The sequence below is a fragment of the Grampus griseus genome (assembly GCF_964374135.1).
Source record: "Grampus griseus genome assembly, chromosome: 8".
Lineage (NCBI taxonomy): Eukaryota > Metazoa > Chordata > Mammalia > Artiodactyla > Delphinidae > Grampus > Grampus griseus.
Window position 1 is genome coordinate 64,537,089 of NC_139002.1, and position 19,941 is coordinate 64,557,029.

General features: G+C 46.1%; 1 protein-coding gene across 2 annotated transcripts in view; it reads right to left on the reverse strand.

Moving 5' to 3' along the window:
• Positions 1-2,526: 2,526 nt before the first annotated feature.
• DENND5A (DENN domain containing 5A) overlaps positions 2,527-19,941 on the reverse strand; it is a gene marked incomplete at its 5' end in the record, with an annotated part of 104,514 nt that continues 87,099 nt past the window's right edge. The window contains 11 exons of one of the 2 annotated variants that reach the window (XM_082659686.1): positions 2,527-3,547; positions 5,072-5,206; positions 6,205-6,328; positions 6,825-6,907; positions 7,520-7,701; positions 8,094-8,212; positions 8,789-8,934; positions 10,102-10,223; positions 13,850-13,978; positions 14,771-14,855; positions 16,412-16,496. In XM_082659686.1, the coding sequence (XP_082515812.1) occupies positions 3,468-3,547; positions 5,072-5,206; positions 6,205-6,328; positions 6,825-6,907; positions 7,520-7,701; positions 8,094-8,212; positions 8,789-8,934; positions 10,102-10,223; positions 13,850-13,978; positions 14,771-14,855; positions 16,412-16,496 (1,290 nt within the window). In that variant the 3' untranslated portion in view covers positions 2,527-3,467. Of the gene's footprint in view, positions 3,548-5,037; positions 5,207-6,204; positions 6,329-6,824; positions 6,908-7,519; positions 7,702-8,093; positions 8,213-8,788; positions 8,935-10,101; positions 10,224-13,849; positions 13,979-14,770; positions 14,856-16,411; positions 16,497-19,941 lie in introns of both variants that reach the window. The other variant, XM_082659684.1, reaches the window with a different exon arrangement.

Sequence of the window (19,941 nt, forward strand, 5' to 3'; positions counted from 1 at the left end):
CAAAGCACATAATCAAGTGCTGGATGCTGTGCACACATCACACAGAGCCAGGACCCACTGGACCACTTTACAAGTTAGACCCATGACCACATCCAGGAAGGTCACTTAACTCTAACCGGCTCGACCGGTGGCTGAAGGCAGAGGAGAAATACTCCCAGGTTACCTAAACAGTATCCTCCCCTTGCTCCTCTGAGACGTGGTCCGGTCATGGGTGAATCTGCCAGGCAGTAGACCATACACGTTGGTTATGAGCCTATGTTGCCAGTGACCTGTTCAGGCCACACAGTTGTCATGTCTCAGCCCAGCAGTTATGCTCTGACCACAGGTTTCCATTTCTCATGTCAGAGAAGGAGGGGCCAGAGCATCAATAACATTCTTCACAGGTGTAAATGTGCACAAGGAATGCCACATACTGGTGGTATGGCTTTGGTTTTTGTGCCTGCAGCATGGGTTCATTCTTTCATTCAGTCCACGTCTACTGAGCACCAGCAATGTTCGAAGCCCTGGGATACCTGTCAGCCTTTTCCTTGTCTCCCGCTTTGCGGATGCAGAGCCCACACATACGCTCTCCTCCCTGTCTCAGACTTGACTCTAGAACTAGACTTCCCCAAGCTTCACAGTACGGCAGGCACCTTCACATCGCCATGCCTTTGCACATGCTGTTCAGTCTACATGCAATGTCCACTCTTGGGACAATCCTCCACCGTAAGCACAACTCACTATGGTCAGTATCTTCCCTGATGTCATATTCTCCTGCAGCACTTGCCTCTGAGCTCCTCAAGGACAGAGAGTCTGGGTCTCAGTCAAGAACCAGGACAGAGCTTGATACAATGGGGTAATAACAATGACCAACATTTACACACAGCTGACCTATTCCAGGCATATATGCAGAGTCATTTAGTCCTCACAACAAACCTATGAGGCAGCCACTATTACCATTCCCATTTCATCGATGGTAAGTAAACTGAAGTTCGGAAAAGTTACATAGCTTGCTCTAAGTCCCAGTAGCAGAGCAAGAATTCAACCAAAGGACTTTGGCCCATAGTATAGTCTGTGATGTTAACCAGTGCCAATGAATTCATGTATTCCACAGACACCTACTAGGTACATAACCTGTGCCAGCTACTACTTCATGAACAAAGTGGATTGGGTTCCTCCCTCATAAAACTTACATTTAGAATTACCAAATAATTAGTATAATGGTTGCCGATGTTAGGAAGAAAAATAAAGCAGAATAGGGGAAAAAAGTGACCGTTGGTATTTTAGAGTGGTCAGAATAGGTCTCTCTAAGGACATCTGAGCAGAGACCCGAATCCAATAAGGGAGTAGTTGTCAATGGAAAAGCCACAAGCTTGGAGTGAAACAGTCTGGTAACTGCAAACTACTTACATGATGTGTGGCCTTGGGCAAGTGACTAACCTTCTCCGAACTTCGATTTCCTCACCTATAAACTGGGAATAATCTAAACTTGCCTTGCAGAGTTGTGAGTAAAAGGGAGAGGTATGCGTAAAGCACCTGGCTTAAGGTCATCTCTGATCTCGGCCCACAACATACACATGCTCCAGAGGCACTGCCTACCTGTCCCACTTCCAAAAGAACCTGAAGACTCTCACCACCCGCTCACACCCTCTGCCGGCAGGACGGCGCACTGCAGCTGTCCCGGAAGCCTCCAGTTGCTTTCCTCACCTCTTTAAAAAGCCTCACCTGAGCACTGTCAGTCATCAGGGAAGGAGATGAACAAGAGACCCTCCCCGCCCTCTAGGAGCTCAGTCTAGGGAGTGGGCCCAACATGAAAGCAGGTAATAACAACCCAGAGAGGAAGTCCCAGCATCTAAGAAACTACAGGAGCACAATGAGGGAATGATTAACCGTGCCCGGGGTGGGGGGTGGGGGGTGGTAAAGGAAACCCTGAACAATGAACATAAGTGGACAAGAGGGGAGGCATTCCACGCAGAGAACAGAACATGCAAAGTCAGGGAAGCATAAAAGAGGACACTGATTGGCTTGAGGTGCTGTACTTGATTGTGCTACACTTCTGGAGCTTCCTGCCAAAGCAGCTTGGTTGAAGAATAAAACCAAAGGAAGCTGATTCCCAGGACCCTTATAAAGCTCTATCACCTGCCATCCTGGGAAAAACCAAATCTTCTCTCAAGAAAAAGCTTTCCTTCCCGAGGGCAGACAGGGTCTCCTGTGCCGTGTTCCCACACCTGGTCTTTCTTACCCTTCAAGAAATGGCCCATCCCGTCTCGGTCAAGTGACAACTTTTGCAACCTTGGCCAGGTCTTTTCCCCTCTCTGCCTCAGCCTCCTCCTCTGGGTAGTGGGAAATTAACCCTGGGATGCATCCCTCTCAAACAGCCAGGAAAGCTCCTGGTGCCGCAGTGGGTAGGACCCAGGACACACAAGGCCCTCTGGGCAGTCCTGGCCTGGGAGGCGACGCTACAGCCTGGTTCTCTCAGACAGACCCAGCTGCACCCTCTACTACCCACTCCTCGCAATACCCCATGAAAGTCAGGGACCCACACAGTTCTGTTTCAGGTGTTTTATTAAGTGGGCCATACTGCAGCTGGTTTCTAAGTCGCAAAATAACATAAATTTAACAATGATAACATAGCCAGTTAGACTGTGACAGCTTTTTCTTTCCTTAGAAAAAAAGAAAAAGACTTAAAACACACAATGGAGGGTTAAATAAATAATACATAAAAGAAAGAAAAGGAAAACCTGTTAAAACATGCTTATGTTTACTTCTGTGCAACTGTGTGCCAAGAGGAAACTGATTTTCTGCACGACGATACATCCTGGCATGTCTCCTTCCCAAATAATACTGACAAAAAAAAGAAAAGACATGGAGCTGACTCATCAGTGCTTGTAGAGGCACTACTAAAAATCCCTTTGATTGGAGCTTGGGGCTTCCTGCTCAGCACACCTGTATGTGGCCCGTGAAAGCCAAATATCCATAATAATGTTAATATAGAAAACATCAGTTTAAAAACAATGTGGAATGGCCTCATTAACGCGGCGGGGACGAGGAAGCAGAACTGCCCCGCACGTGCCGCAGGCTCAGTCCAGGGAGGCCGCAGGCTCCAGCGCGTGGCCACGGCGAGGGAGGGCACCAGCTTCAAAATAAGCGGCACCAACCTCGTCTCCCTCTCCCTATCACTCTTTCACATGAAAGTGTGTAAAAAGCAAATCAGCAAATAAACTCTAAAATAGATTATTTATTCCAAAAATCCTCTACTTTTCTTTTTACAGTGAGTGTACATCTCCTCTCATCTCCTGCACAACTCGCGTAGGTCCCTTTGGGAAGAAGGGGGGAGAGCTACAGGCGAGTCTCTGGGTCCTGCTGCTAGCTGGTGCTGGGAAGTCAGATGTCGATGCCCTTGACCAGGGATGTCTCCAGCGTGATGTTGAACTCCTGCAGTGTCTGCAGCACGCGGATCAAGGAATTGACAAGTGTGTGGTCTTTGATCAGCGCCACATCCTCATACATGTGTGCGGTGATGGGGCAGTCAGCCAGCAGGGCGATCCAGTGGTGCAGGAGGTGATCTCTGGCAGGGAAGGATCAGTCCAGATGCGTCAGAAGGGAAAGGGAAGGGACACGGTTAGCGAAAGCCCAAGGGAGAAACCTGCTCCATCACACCCTGAACAAAGTCTGAAGCTGGAGAAGCAGATATCTCCCCGCAGCCCCCTTTCCCTCCCCTAAGAGCACTTGGCGAAGATGTCTTACACAGCTTTAAAAGGCCCCCACTGTGGGCTACCGAGCCCTAGGGATGCCAACCCAACCTGACCCAAACAGGCCCTGTCATCTGCCAGAAGGCCTGCTCCGCCTCCCCCTCTAGCCCCCCAGACAACCCCACCAACAAGACACCATGTCCTGTCAGCAGCACTTCCTCCATCTCAACAGCCAATCTCTCCTAGATCGTCGCTCCTCCCCACAGCGACCACCACCAGGAATAACACTGCAAGCTGACATCCACATAGCACTCAGCATGTGCCAGCCACCATTATAAGAGATTTAACCTTCATGACAACCCCATGATGTGAGGTAGGTGCTATCGGTGCTATTATTATCCCCACTTTACAGATGAAGAAAGTGAGGTTGATGGAGGTTAAGCAGCTTGTCCAAGAGCACACAGCTAGTAAGCGGCTGATCTGTGATGTGAACCTGGTGAATCTGGTTCCTGAATCTGTTTTTAACCACTATGCTAACTCCCTCCCTTGCACGGCCTAAATAAAAACTGCCTTGTTTATCTGGGCTTCGTGCTCTCACCTGACCCACTGGAATAACCCCTAACAATTTTGCCCATGAATACCATCCATGCTATCAAATCACCAGCATTTCAGTCCCCTGATTAAAAATCAACTCTGTCCCAGCTCCTCATGGCCCCTATCCCTTAAAGTGTTTCCTTCCCACATTCCACCTGTTATTTCCTGACCCCACATGCTTTGCTTCCTTTAGGGCCTCTCTGTTAGTTCTGTCTGCTTCAAGCTCCCTCCTCACGTCTACCCTCCCGTTAAGGCTCACCTCAAATACCACCTACTCCCTGAGCCTCCTCTGATCCTTCTCCTCTACATTTTCAGCAAACGTTACGAATGCGTACTTTTTTGAACTCTCCCAAACTTCTGCCTTGTACTAAATAATCAGGACAGGTGAACTTCTAAATGGTAGAGACCGTATTTTATTCAGCTCTATTCCCACACCTTCCATGAGGCCTGGCACATTCAAATGTTTGTTAAAGAAATTACTAGATATATACCCTCTACTTCAAATTTTGTCAGGGAGACAGTTTTATTCCCTCGCATCAAAATGTGGCCCCTCCTCCCCAGTTACACACACACTTTCATCCCCACCCTACCCCTCTCTCTCACACGCACACACACACGCGTGGCGCATGAAGAAAAGTAAGGGCCTCTACCAAGGCCTCACCTGCCCAAGGGCACCTGGCCATTAGCCACTCCCCACCCCCGCACCACACCGGGCCTCCAGCACCATCTTCAGGGCTGGCTGTGTGCACACTGGGCCATGAGGCTGCAGTACCTGGCTCCCAAGCACACCAGCATCTGAAACTTGCCATCCTTGCCAATGTTCCGGGGATTATTGTTGATCGCAGTGACAAAACGGCAGAAGTTCCGGGCCCTCGTATGCCAGTTTTCCTCAGGAACAAGTTCATTCTGCTCCAAAGTCTCGTAATAGGTTTGTGCTTTTTCTGTGAAGAGGAGACAAGCCTGCCAGTGACAAAGGCTCTCAAAACCAACCTGTCCCTGACTGTCCCGTAGGCCACTTGCCACAGGCCTACCTCCGTGTCAACACAAGTAACTTAGTAGGAATAACATGAGTGCTCTGAGGCCACTGGTCACATTTCAAAATGATCCTTATGAATGTCTGGAATTCTGCTGAGAAAGAGGAAGCTGCATCCTGCTGTGAAGCAGCCAAGTGCTTGCTTTTTGTTAGTTGTGGTCTCAGACTTCAATTCTAAAGGCATCCTAAAAATCACACATGACTGACCAACGTTCAACACTGCATCTTCAACTGAAAATGAGAGAGACTATGTATATTTAGTTTGAAAAATTTGAAAATTTTTGAAAATTTGAAAATTTGTGTTTCATTCACTTTGATAGTATGGTTTAACTGGCCATTTTGTCTTTATGTTTTATTTTGAAACCATTTACTTTATAAAATGTTCCATATGGATATTTATTTTCACTTTGAATAAATTAAAACAATTGGTACTTTAAAAAAAAATAAAAATAAAAAATGATCCTTATGTTCCCTATCTCTGTATTTTAAATTTCTTTATGTGGCCCTTGATATAAAGATGGTCCTTTCTCAACAAAACTCTTGAGGGAGAAGCTTCTTGCATCAAATTCTCCAAGGGGGTGTAACACAGGGCTTGGACTCCAATGCAACTGGTCTTTTGGACCTACGAGCAGGAAGTGTGAGGAGTCATGACTAAGCCTGTATTATATATGACAGATGCCTGGAAAGAACCCTTCCTGTCCAATTCTCAGGAGATGAGGGGCGAAGGGTGGGAGGGCTTCTGTTATTACCTCCGAGAAAAGCCAGGGCAAACAAACACATCTAACCTGAGAGTCACCTGATTTAGCTTCTGTACCTCAGACCCCAGTGGTCAGCACCCACATTATGCTGATGATTCCCCCATGTCTCTGCATGCTTTTCCCACCCTCACACCCTAGCCCAACTCACCCAAGAAATCCCAAATGAAGACATTTTTGAAGAGCCGCGGTGATTTAAATCCATGCTGGAAAGCCTGTTCCAGGGCCGAGACAAGGCCACATTCTCCACAAAGCAACAGCGTAAGACTACCTCGCTATATAAGGAAACAGGAGAGAATGCCAGGCTTGCCTCAGCCAAGATGCCCTCCCACCACTGCATCCCCAGCCCACTGCCCACACCTGGGAGGGCAGCAAAAGACATGCAGGGACCTTGTCTAGTCTCCCCAGCACCTGGCAGGGCCTGACTTAGAGCAGTTCTCAGTAAATAGCTATTGAATGAACAGATGATGGTTCTGGGCCCCCAGCAGGGGACAAAGCCCATGTGGCCAATGTTCAGGGAGACCCAGACAATTTCAGAAGAGGACAGAAATACACTGTCCATTGGAGACCCAGGGACTCTGCTGGGTTGTCAGTGAGTAAGGAAACAGGGCAACCCTAGGCACAGGCCCCCAGAGAAAGGAATCTGCTGAATCTCAAACTCACTGAGGCACACACTCCATGTGCTGGGCTGTCCACAGCACATGGGCCTGGAACAAGATTATTCTCTCTTACTCAATATAAGGCCCTGGGTTGGAGGGCAGGGAGGCTCACCTCTTTCTCAGGCTTATGGAAGTGCTTCACGATGCCATTGACTGCCTCACCGATGGACTCCTGGATCTGCCCAGTGTTCAGCTCTGATAAAAATCAAGCAGATATCCAGTCTCAGGTTAACAGTACTTAGTTGACTGAGCAAAAGACTGAGGACATAAGAAGACCCACAGGAGAGGTAGGGCAGCTTGGACCCTGGGAAGAGTGGCTCTTGCCCACCCAACTTTGCTGAGCTAGCTCTTCCTAAAATCTTGGGACAAAAAGCAAAAGCTAGGATCTTAGAGTTCTGTCTCCAGAAGATGCTGGTCAAGTTTCTTCTCCACTTTGCTCTGGAACTTTTGGCAACCAAAAGAGTGCCAAGACTTGACAATAAAGCTCAGGAACCAGGAAGGGGAAGGGCAGAAAGTAAACCCGTCTCCTCTATAGGGGCACATACAAATAGCACAGAGGACCCAGGCCAGGATCCAGGAGCTCTCCCCTCTCCTTCCAGTCCTCTAACAAGAGTGCCAACCCCCCACAACTGATTCATGAGAGGAGGGTGACAAATGCCTGGGGCTGCTTTGTCTTTGTCGGCAGAGGTGGTTCCTGAGGCAGCTGCACAGGCTGCGGGGAATCTGGGCTCCCTTATCAGTACTTCCAGAAATCTGCCCATTCCCCAGGCAGGGCAACATGAGGGCCCGGCCCCATCTCCCACTTACTGGGCTTGCTGTTGGGTGAGATGGTAACGAGCCTCCGGATGACGCTGGGAGACTGCTGCAGGGGCGGGGTCCGGCATGGCCTCTCGTCCACCTCAGGCTGGGATGTGAGCAGGTCCCCGACTAGGACCCGCTCCAGGCTTCCGTCATCCATGCCCTTCCCCAACCACCGGCCACACGGGAACCTGAGGGTCAGGCAATAGCCTGTCAGAACTGCCAGCTCCTTCAGCGTCCCTGATCAGTAAAGGCCATCAAAAAGCCAATCCCTGAGGACAGGCTCTGAAACCGGGCTGGGGATCCTCAAGGCCCTGCTCCTCATCCCACCGTGCGGCATCAGGGAAGCCACCCGAGTGACAGGTGGCCTGGAACCTGTGCACAGCGATGTCATACACCTTCACTTGTAAAGCCCTCCTTCTATTTCTTTTCAGGGCATGAGGCAGAGCCAAACAGGAAGTTGCCTCCGCCTATCACAACCTAAAAGGTCTCCCTGAGAACCCCACATACCCAAGCATCAAACACAGCCCCTGGTGGTACACCTAGCCCCACTGTCTCTGGGCATAGCTGAGGGAACACTTACTTGTAGGTATGTCCGGTGATCTCATTCCTGACCATCACATACTCAACAAGCCATTTGGCATACAGCCCAGAGTTATCATGGCCTATCTGCACCGTAGTGAGCTTCCCCAAGTTCTGGTACTGTGAGAGAACAGCCAAACAAAGAAGATGGGGTAGGTCAAGAAAACAGAAGAAAAGCGCCACACTCCTCAGAGGCACACATCTGACTGGCTCCCTGCAACGTGGCCCCCCAGTATCTGCAGGGGCAGAGCTCATGGCTCCACCTACTGCCAAAGCTGGCAGTATAGTACTACCTCATGAGGCACGATGCCAAGAAAGAAAGAGACACTACCTGGAGGAAGACTAGGACCTGGGAGCAGAAGGCTCTGGAAATGGCAGAGCAGTCTGAGCTCTCTGTGAACATTTGGGCTCAGCAGCTGAAAGAATTCTTGGGGGTTTTTCAATACACCATGGACAAGGAGGTATGCAAGTCCAGATGGGTGCCTTCCAGCCAGAAACCACTTAGACAGGGCAGGTTCCCCCGTCCTCAGGTCAACCCTTGGCTCTGGCCTCTGATCATCTTGACAGGTCAGCTGTGCTGAAGCGTAACACTGCATAGAGCAAGGCCTCTAAAACGCTGGAGAAAGCTTCCCAAAGTAGCTGTTGAAACTCAGATACCCATAGAGCCTGGGGCTGTGGTCACCAGATAACACGTACCTCGAAGGTCATCTCTAACACATTCCTGGGAATCTGCAGGATCTGTGTCTCACCCAGTTCTCCCGAGATGCAGATCCATGGGTTGGCGGTGAACATGGAGCCCCCCAGCTTCTTGCTCGGTACGATCAGGATGTGGTAAGGAATCACTGTTTAGGGGAAGCCACAAAGGCATTGGAGGGGATCGGGAATCCCTCCCATACCTGAGAGGGCCCTGACCTGCCCCAGGTGTGTTGGCATGATTGGGGTTCCTGGTACATAGCCTGGAGCAGCAGGTCCTGAGGACCCAGTCTCTGGCTGGCTTAGAATATTAGCCAGTCTTCCCCTCAATCTCACTCCTCCCAGGGTTATCACCCAAACATCCAAATCCAAGCCCATCTGCAAGCTCAGAGCTAAGTAAACCTGTTCCTTAAACAATATCACTAACTCAACACTGCACTGAATTGCTTTTCAGAGCACTTTTCTATCTATCATCTCAAGGACTCTAATAACAATCTCCAGAGAGGCCAGGCAGGTATCACAATGCCTTTTCTGAGGAACTGAGAGGGAAATAGTTTCCCCCAGGTCTCCTATATTCCAGTCCAGTGCTGCTTCCACTGAAGCCTACAACCCTTTTCTCTGAGAGGGAGGATGGGTGTCATATAGAACAAGAGTCCACCACTGCTGAAGCTGCTGAGTCACTGGCCAAACAACTAGTCATGGGGCAAATTCAGACCACCCCCCACCAAACAAAGCATCCTAGCACCAAAGAAAGTTGAGGCTCCAAGGGCCTTCCTTAGACCATTTTAAACCCTCTTCCTCGCTCTGCAAATAGGGAGACCAAGCCCCACTGCAGGAGTAGACACTGCTCACAGATCCAGAATGAGTTAGGGCAGAACAGGGCCTGGACCCAAACCTCCCACTGCCATCTGGAGTTTTTTCTGCTACTTCAGGAAGAGTTGTTGTTCCCTGGGGGCTACTCTGAAACTTTCTGTAATGCTGAATGACTCTCTCAGCCCAAAACAAGAGGGAGGTTTCTTTACAGGTGTGCAGGGAGGGCAGTGAACTTCACCCCCCACACCCCACTCCACCTTAGGCCCCCAGCACCCAGGACCACAGTAACAACACAATGGCCAAAAGCGCTCAGCTCCCTAGTTCAGAACAAGAGTAAGAAGCCTGAGAGAAAATACAACCTCCAAGGAGGGCAAGTACACCTCTCCCCACAGAAGAAAGTACAAGTGATAATCTTTCTTTAAAAAGGGGACAGTAAGTTAGCCTCAGACAGGCTCATGAAGACTGGCATTGGGAAGGCTAGTGGGGAGCACAGGGCTACTCACGGATAGTTGTGAAGACGTTGGTGAAGCAGAAGTAATCGACGGCATTGAAAGAGAGGAGGTGATAGAGGAACTGCTCCTTCTCATCATCACTGCGCAGGAAGGCATAGCGCTTGTACAACTTTCTGTCGGAGAAGAGGCAATACATCAGTCTCCCAGACAAAAGGAGGGATAAGAGGCTAGAATTATTCAGTTCTGGAAGGACACAGCTAAGGGAAGAATGTGAGTCAAGCCTCAAGCTCTTTAGGGTCACCGAAAAAAGGAACAAAGCCAGCTACTCCAACTGAAGGCTAGAGGGAAAGTGGCTTTAGCTACAGCAGGAACAACAAAAACCAAACTCCACCTGTGTCCAAGAGTTGACGTTACTATAATGTAAAGTGTCAGACGTCATGGGATCTTCTTTCCTAACCTGAGGGCTTCTATAGGGCCCATACACCCCAGTGTATGGTGTAGGAGTAGCAACAGCAGGAGGTTGTTACCAGAGCTAGTCTCTGACCCTCAGCAGACCTGAGATCCACAAGTCAGAACACTGCTCTGAACATGAATGTAAGCTGAGGACAGCTTCAGAGGCAAGGAATGGAATGATCCAGGTCATAGGCAACGAAGAGCTGTGTAGACGATGTCCTTCCCCTCTTTTCAAATTTCCTCCCATCCCCACCCCTCATCCACTGCTCACTCATCAAAGGCCAACCCCTCTGCCTGACACTGCAGGCCTCTGGGCCTGCACAGCAATGGTACCTTCCCCAAGTAGCAGGGACACAGAGAGCCAAACGCACAGGCCCCCAGCACAAGAAACACACAGAGAACAAAGGAAGGTCCCTGTCCTGCCTGCCCAGACTGCAGTCACCATGCCAGAGAGGTATGGGATTCAGTAGACCTGTGAGGTTCTACCTAGACAGTTTATAAGGTAGGAAAATTCACCAACCAAAACCTACTCTGTGCAGGTGCTGGAGAGGGAAGCACCTATCCTCACATACAGTCTAGATGAATAAATCTGATAAAGGCCACAGTATAAGACATAATGAGTTGCCAAATGAAAGGCACTCTCTGGGAATTTAAAGACCCAGAAGTTTCGATGGTCCTAGAACAGGAGGGCCTGAAGGACGGCACAAATTTAGACAGGGGTTGTAGAAGAAGGAGAAGGACAGGGTATAAAAGCCAGTTTGGCTAGAGTTGAGGGCTCAGAGAAGTGATCAGTTAGCAATGAGACTGAAAAGTATGGCTAGGGTAAAACGAAGGCAGGCCCTAAATATTCAGGCTAAAGAGTTTGTAATCTGCCCTACAAGTAATATGTTTCTTAGAAGTAAAGGGAAAGCCATAACCAACTTCAAGAAATTTGAATTTAGTACAGCTGAAGGGTGAAAGGGGCATGAGGATGAAACCTAGGGAGTGGAAGTAAATAAGGAGACAGATGGAACAGCGGCTAAGGACCTGAAATGTATATGTGGGAGGTAAAGTTAAGCAAGGAGTCACACGAACTCCAAAGTGTGAACCGAGGTAGGGAGAAGGAGTATTGGGAGAGGTACATGGTTCATGCCTCCAATGAAAGCAAATTTTAATAAGTGGAAAACAAATGGATAATGATAACACAGACCACCAGTGGTAAAAAAAAAAAAAAAAGGAATGAACAAATACTGTAACAAATGCTATGGGTGCCTGGAGGAGGAATGGACTAAGTCTCTGGGTAGTCTAGGCAAACTCTGGCAAAGAAGACTTCTGACTAGGCCCTGAAAGGGCTGAACACATCCTGAGAAGTGTGAGGGGTTTGATGTGGCTAGAGCTTTAAGCAAACTTAGGAGAAAGGTGAGAGAGGGTAGGATGGAGTAGTAAGTAGGTTTTGATGAAGTACACCTTTCTCTCTCCCTATATCCCACCCAAAACGCAATCTGTGGCAGCAAAACTCTCATTTTATACTCACTGGAGTAAATTCTAAGCTTTTGTCCTCTATCAGGGCTACAGTTTAAAGAAACCAAAATTAGTCTCCTCACCAAAGTCTGTGCCCTGTTTGCTCCTGCCTAGGCCCTTAAGTTCACAGGCCCTAGACCTATCCACTGCCCTAGACCTTCATAAAGATCCTGGGCTTGACTCCCTCTTGGCTACCTCTCTGCCATGTCCTCCTGCCAACTTGCAGCATCTCCTGACAGACGATGCCCACACCGGCCAACAGGAATCACTTCTGCCCTGTCAGCCCCTAGTGCCCACACAGCCACAGATTTTCCCAGGACACACAACTGTCCTCTAGAATCTGGTATGCAAACAATTCCCTTCCAAACTCCAGGCTTAAATGTTCACTTGTTCTCTTTTAGTTGTCCTTCCAATCTTCAAATATTATTCCTAAACCTTTTCACCACTAAAGGGAATCAAATGTAAGCACTTTAAGAGTTGTTATTTTGTAACCTCTCAAAGTGAGCTCTCTAATCTATCAAGATTTTGAAACTGGTTTCTTGCTGTGGTTTAAACACACAATAAAGTCTAAAAAATTACATTTTCACTTTAAATAAAAACAGATTCTTCAGGTTTAATCAATTCACTTACACAAAATTTCTCCAAGGTCCACTTCTCTGCTTTATTGTCCACAGGGAAGTCACATAATAAAGGATACCATGAAAAGATGCCCAAGGAAATGCCAAAAAGAAAAATGCCCAATAGGCTTGCCAATGAAGAAAGAACCAAACATATTATATATAGGAAAAGACAGAGAGGTGGTAACTGAGAGGCAGAGAAGGGAGACAGCCTTCCTCCCCACTCCTGCTCTAGTAACTAGGGTATGGAATGAATGCAAAGGATATAAAATCAAGAGAAGGGAACTGTAGATTTAGCGGTTCCTAGGAGTGAGGAAGAGCAAGGACCTGGTTACTCTGGGCTGGCCTAGGCTCAGGAGAGAACAAAAGATATAGGGTATATCTTAGAAGTTTCTTTTTAATTCTCCAATCCTTTCCTCCTCAAGACAGGAAAGAGACCAAGAAAATGCCCTATGCCCAACAGGTATACAGATCACTTGAGTGCCACAAGGAGAGGAGGACCCCCCAAAACTCTGAGGTATCCAATGAGGATTCCATCCTTCTCACTACGTCTGTAAGAAAGCTATTGGGGGGGGGCGGGGATATAGATCAAGAAGGTAGGGAGAACAGATATAACAGAATTCTTCTTCTACAGATAAAGAAAGAGAAGAAGAAATGTTACATCACCAAAAACTTCAGGAAGAATATATCACCAAAACAAGAAAAGTCCTCCCATCTTCTTTACGGGAACTGATCCAAGGTAGAGCACAGCAAGAGCTCATTGGTTGACCAATGGCTGAAAGAGCCTGGATAAACCATAGTAAGTCCCAGAAGAGAAACCAACAGCCAAAAGGGAGGACCACTGCTTCCTGGAGTGGCTGTGGCTAGAGGCCCGAAGAATCCAGGCCTTTAGAACTAAGTTAGGAAAAAAAAAAAGAACTAAGTTAGAGAGCATGAAGTCAACTGATTATGTCTGAATGTTCCTACTAAAACAAATGTGCTGTGTTAAGCAGCGCCAAAGGAGTTAATTCATCTACAGGAAAATATAAAAAATATTGCAGTGTAAGTGTACAACAGTGTTCTACAAAGAAAAGAAAAAAGAAGAAATGCTGCAAAACCTTCATATGCAATTTGAGTTTAGCTGAATTCAGCAGTAATGATATACTGAATACCCTTCCCTTCCCACGGGGGTTTCCAATCCCTCCCGCCATTCCCAGGAGCTGGTTATACTCCAAGTGGAGTGGCCTTACTTGGTGAGCTCATGGTCTGAGAGAAGCTGCTTCAGGTGTCTGGAAAGTAACTTTTTTTCCATGGACAGTCGCACCCATGCTCTGGCTTTTCCCACATCAGTCTTGATTTCCCCAATGTTCTGGATGTGCCTGAAGGGGGAATGGGAAAAGGGGAGTGGAGGATAGGGTGGGAGATGAACTCACTATCAATACCTCCCCTGTACCACCAAAGGAAGCCTGGCCAGGAAGCCCTACTGCATCCTGAGAGAGTCCATCTCTCTTGTTCTCTAAATCCTGAGCTTCCATGTAACTTTGCCAGATAGACTCAGCATAATTTGGGGGGGCTTGGGAGGAAGCCAGTACAGCTCTTAAAAAGCAAGGCTAACCCCAGAGGTCTCAGGCCTTGAAATACTCTGGTGTAATTCTCCAAAAATGTCAGGAAACACAATTGCTTGTACAGCTCTACAAATGCATCATGAAGCACAGGACCAATGAGGAGGGATTCCTGGTTAAATGAGACACTGTAGAAGCCCAGGTCACTGAGACCCTGCTATTTAAAGTGGACACCTCAGACTTCCCTGGTGGCGCAGTGGTTAAGAATCCACCTGCCAATGCAGGGGACACAGGTTCAAGCCCTGGTCCGGGAAGGTCCCACATGCTGTGGAGCAACTAAGCCCGTGCGCCACAACTACTCAGCCTGCATGCCACAACTATGGAAGCCCATGCACCTAGAGCCCCTGCTCTGCAACAAGAGAATCTAACATAATGAGAAGTCCGCGCACCAAAACGAAGAGTAGCCCCCGCTCGCCACAACTAGAGAAAGCCTGCGCACAGCAACGAAGACCCAACGTAGCCAAAAATAAATAAATAAATAAAGTGGACACCTAAGCAGCAACTGAAAACAGGATTTTAGTGGCTTATTACAAATGAGCCCAGACTGACCTCATATCCTGAATGAGGGAGATTCTCAGGGGAGGCATGACTGAGCTGGCATCAGACTTCCTCCGTTCTGAATCAAGAAATATTCCTAGAACAAAAAGTTGGTTAAGTCCAAAGAGATCTGTATACCCAAATAGCTGACTACCCTTCTTATCTCAAATCACAAATATCTACAGAAAAAAGCTGGGGTTACTTTGGTAACACTTTGATCAATCATTTCATGAATATTAAGTACCTACCAGGTATCAAATTTTATACTTTTATGCATATTATCTCACTTAATTCTCTAACAACTTATAAGATAGCCATGGACGGTATCACAGAGGAGGAAACTGAAATTCGGAGAGGTTAGCTGCTTTGCCCCAATCACCAAGTGGCAAAGTCAGGACTGGAAGGAACACAGATCCTCTGGCTCCTAATCCAGTGTGTTCTCATCATAATCCATGGAAGCAGTGCTTCCACTAGGATCTACTACGCATGTCCTGCTCTTGCCTCAAAATGGACTACAAAAGAGCCAAGGGAATATGTAAAGAACATGATCCAGAATGCTTAGGACCTCTAGATACAACACCTCTATATCCTCATGTTTGGCCCAACATTTAAAATTAGTATCTTCATCATTCAGCGGCTGATAATTTTTGGCTACAGTTTATCCCTTGGCAATAAATTCTACAGCTTTCCTGAGAAGACTCTGCTCTCATACTCAGAAAGTGGACAAAAAACTCCTTATGAGGCTACTTTGGGAGCTTTTGTACCTAGTTTTTTGCCCACTGTTTTCCCCATGTTCAGTGCTAGCTGAGATCAACTAATTCAAGGCCAAAGACAACACTGAGTATATGCCTACCTTTTCGCCCCCACTTAAACTTATCTTTACCATTAGGACAAAAACATCTAAGAAAGTTAAACAAACTCCCTGGCAGAGAGAGGAGAATGAAGGATGGTATGAAGGGGAGATGCTGCCAAGAAGAAAAGGAAGGAGGGAGACTGTCCTGGAAGGGACACTGCAGGATGTTATAAAGAACAGTAGACCAGGAGACAAGAGGCCTGGCTCCTAATCTGGCCTCTTCTATCAATTCACTGTGTGATCTTGAGTAAATTAAATTCCTTTCTGGATCCCAGTTTCCTCCTCTTGTAAAAAAAGGGGGCTGGACTAGATGATTTCTGGGGTCCCTGCCAACTCTGATATTTTTATTAAATATAAACAGAAAGCAAATGGAAGGGATCATGCACACCAGGCCTTGACTTTGAGCAGTTCCAAGGCAGGACACTGACAAACAGGCTCTCTTAACTGATAGGATAGATCATCTCAATGTTCATCTCAGAGAAATAAAACGAAAGACTCTGAAAACACTCTAAACACAGGACATCAGTATCAATCCAAATTCATTTAAAACCCAAATTTATTCTAAGACTGGCCTCTTGCTGATATAAATCTTCTATCTCACTGATCAAGTGTATAGAAACACATAATAAAAGCAAACCCCATGGTTTTGGCATGCTCTGTGGTTCAGAGAGCCCTGTGGCTTAAACATTACAGAGTAAAGACTTCATTGACCTGGAACAGTCTGCTACAGATGATCACTTCAGTGGGGGATGGGAAAGTAAGTGGAGGGAGTTTGGCCAATGGTGCAGAGACCATCTTACCTGAGGTACTGAGGTTTCCTGATGTGAGTTTTCTCTGCCGGTTTTCCTGATAATGTAACAGGTGGGACCACAAGGCTGATTTCCCCTGGAACCAATGCAAGGGAGAAATATCTATCAGTTTAGATTTCTAAGGGCAAGGCATCTAGTGAGCAGAGTCAGAGATAATTTGAACATATAGATATGCGCTTTTGCTAAAAAGTATCTGTCCTATTTGTTATCTCGATGTACACCCAGATGCAATGTATACAAATATATATCCCCTTACTAAAATCCAGGAGAAATATAAAGAAGAATGGAAGGGAACAGAAAAAGAAATGATCCCCCACTGGGAATAGGAAGGACGTGGCCAAAAAAGAGCCTGGGAATGGACCAGTGGATAAGAAAGAAAAAAGCAAATAACCTATCAATCTCTAAATGGTCTGTTGGTTGAAGGTCAGCTTGGGTAGTGCATGATGGCTTTTGCACAGAGGAATGGATACCGAGCCTACGAGATTCTGTGACAGCTCCCGAATTTCCTAAAATATTTAAAGGCATTCCTGCCCTTAGTGCAGCCTAGGGAGGGTAAGTCATCACAAGGATGGGGATTTACTGTGGAAGGTACTTTGAAGAAGCCTGCAGGAAAGGAGGTCGGTACTTAACTGCAAATCTGAGATATACTATAGTCGACACAGCAGAACCTTGGCATTTGAAAATATAAAAGCTGCAGTTTAAACTGCTGGAGACACGCAGTGATTTGTCATTTTACCAAGGCACAAATCTGAACAGCATTCTCAAGCCTGACATAAGGAAGCAATTTGCCTACATAGTGAATAAGCCTAGCTGGTCACCCAGCAACTGCTTTGTCTCTTTCTAGTCATCCTTCAGTACACAGTGACCCTTGTTATGGGATTAAAAACTTTATTTCAGATTCATGGTAAATGTTCCTATATAGTTGATATAATATAAATGTAGTATAAGTTTGTTTTAATAGTAGGATTTATTATGATCATTTTATAAGTCACTTAGTTTCTGTATTTCATAAAAGTAAGAGTAATAATAAGCACAGAAGCTACCATGTCTTGAATTTTTCTATGAACTAAGCACTATGTTATATGTTTAAAATACAATACTCTGTTTAATGCTTTCAACAGTCCTAAAAGGTAGGTACCTCTATCCCCATTTTCTTTAGAAAAGAGCAAATTGAGGATCAGAAAGACTAAGTAACTTGTAAAAGATCACACAGCTAGGAAGTAGAATGTTGGGCAAGCTTAAGTATATCTAATATTAGAACCATTGCTGTTAATAATGATGCTATATGGCTGCTTCTGGAAGAGAGCATTTAACTTCTGAAGTTATATTTTCTGAAGAAAATTTTATTCTCTGGAATGAATGTGAGGATTTAAGGTCTCAAGATTTTCCCCCTGAGGATATTGAGGATCTGTTTTATTCTTAACCTCCAACTTGATCTGTTTTGGGGGGAAAAAAATCAAGCATTTGAATGGAAAAAAACCCCTCATCTATAGATCAGCAAGCTGTTGACATAAACTTGCTGTAAGTTTGGCTTTCCTACAAGATTTAACCAACGTAAAACCCAACAACCCCAATGGCAGTTTTTTAAAAATCACACAAGTTAAAACTAGACAAGACCATTTTTTTAAATTCACTGAATTACCAAACGTTTGAGAAAACAGCTGTTCAACAACATCAATGAGACTACTCCTAAACTGTTACTAACTGGTATATTAATACAATGTATGTAGAAGACAATACGAGACCTTAAAATATTCATGCTCTTTGATTTAGTAATACAACTTCTAGAAACCCATTCATCCATCCATTTACTGAAACCATAGCATAGGCCCCTAAAAAGGCAGAGACAGCCTTTTTCATCACTGTATCCCCAAAATCTGGGCAGACGAGGAAAGCAGCCTCCCTTAACAGAACTGTCTGGAAGTAAAGTACAGCTGGTCACCAGAGAGTCCTCACATGCAATGATACCGAAGAGCCAAAGGCAAGAGCAACACCAGGCCACTGTGCCAGAAGGACGCCCGGGTGCTCAGTGATTGCACTGGTGAGGACGGAGAGCCAGGGCAAGAGTGAGAGAGCAGCAGCTGGGCTGAAACCTAGTGACAGGGCACTGGGGGTTTTCCAGTTCAAGAGACATGGATTATTCTTTTCCTCTTTTGCAAAGGGGCTGATTGGGATTGCAAGATTCAATACAGTCCCACTACCCATTTGGGAACGTGGCCACACAGTATATAGCACCAGATTCTCCAAGAATGTCACATGCATGAAAGATGAGAAACAACCCCTTTTCATTTACCAGTCCTCAAATGGCAGCAGGTACAAAAACAGTATGATAAAAACAAACCTCACCTTTAATTGTCAGAAAATATACTAAAGGAGAAAGTCCATGTCCTCGGAAAATGTCACCGAAAGCCAAAGAGAATGGTGAGGATAACAGGTTTTTATGAGGACTTGCGGCAGGCAGCCCTGCAGGCAGCTAATAACAAAACCTAGGAGGCCAGCAGCAAAAACTGCGGTTTGGGTTCTCTCTACTTTCTAAGCAGATACTATGGGTAGTTGCTCAGTAACGTGCCCCAAAAATCAGACAATGGGTAGTTGCTCAGTGACGTGGCCAAAAAATCAGAAAAATCAAATAACTCAAACAACCAATAATAAAGGATTGATTCAGAGAGGGGTGATAAGATCACCCTCTGAGAGTGAATTTGATCGCAATCGGGTACACGATGGAAGAGACCAGGGAGCCAGGTTATAATCCCTGGACCGCAACACTTATAAAGTGTACAAAGTTCTGTACCAAAAAAAAAAAATCTGTTTCAGTATAGTCACAGAGTTGTGCAACCATCACCACTACCTAATTTTAGGTGATTTTTACCACCCCAAAAAACCCATTAGCAGTCACTCCTTATCCCTCCCTAGCCTGTGGCAACCCCTAATCTACTTTCTATCTATGGATTTGCCTGTTCTGGACATTTTATAGAAATGAGATCATATACTATGTGGTCTTCTGTGACTGACTTCTTCCTCTTAGTATGTTTTCAAATTTCATCTATATTGTACCATGTATCCACACTTCATTCCTTTTATTGCTGAAAAATATTCCACTGTATGAATACACCACATTCAGTTTATCCATTCACCAGCTTATGGACATTTGGGTTGTTCCAACTTTTGGTTATTAGGAATAATGCTGCTAGGAATATGAACATTTTCATACACATATTTACATAGACATGTTTCCCTTTCTCTTGAGTACATAGCTAGAAGTGGACTTGCTGGGTCACATGATAACTCTAACATTTCAAGGAATTGCCAGATTGTTTTCCAAAGAGGCTGCACCACTTTACATTCCCATCAGCAATATCTGAAGGTTCCAATTTCTCTGCATCCTTACTAACTCTTGTTATTGTCTGTCTTCTTTATTTTACCTATCCTAGTAGATGTGAAAAGGTATCTCATTGCAGTTCTGTTGGATTTTTAAATATACAGCTGTACATGGGCATACGTGTACAGAAAAATGTTTTGAA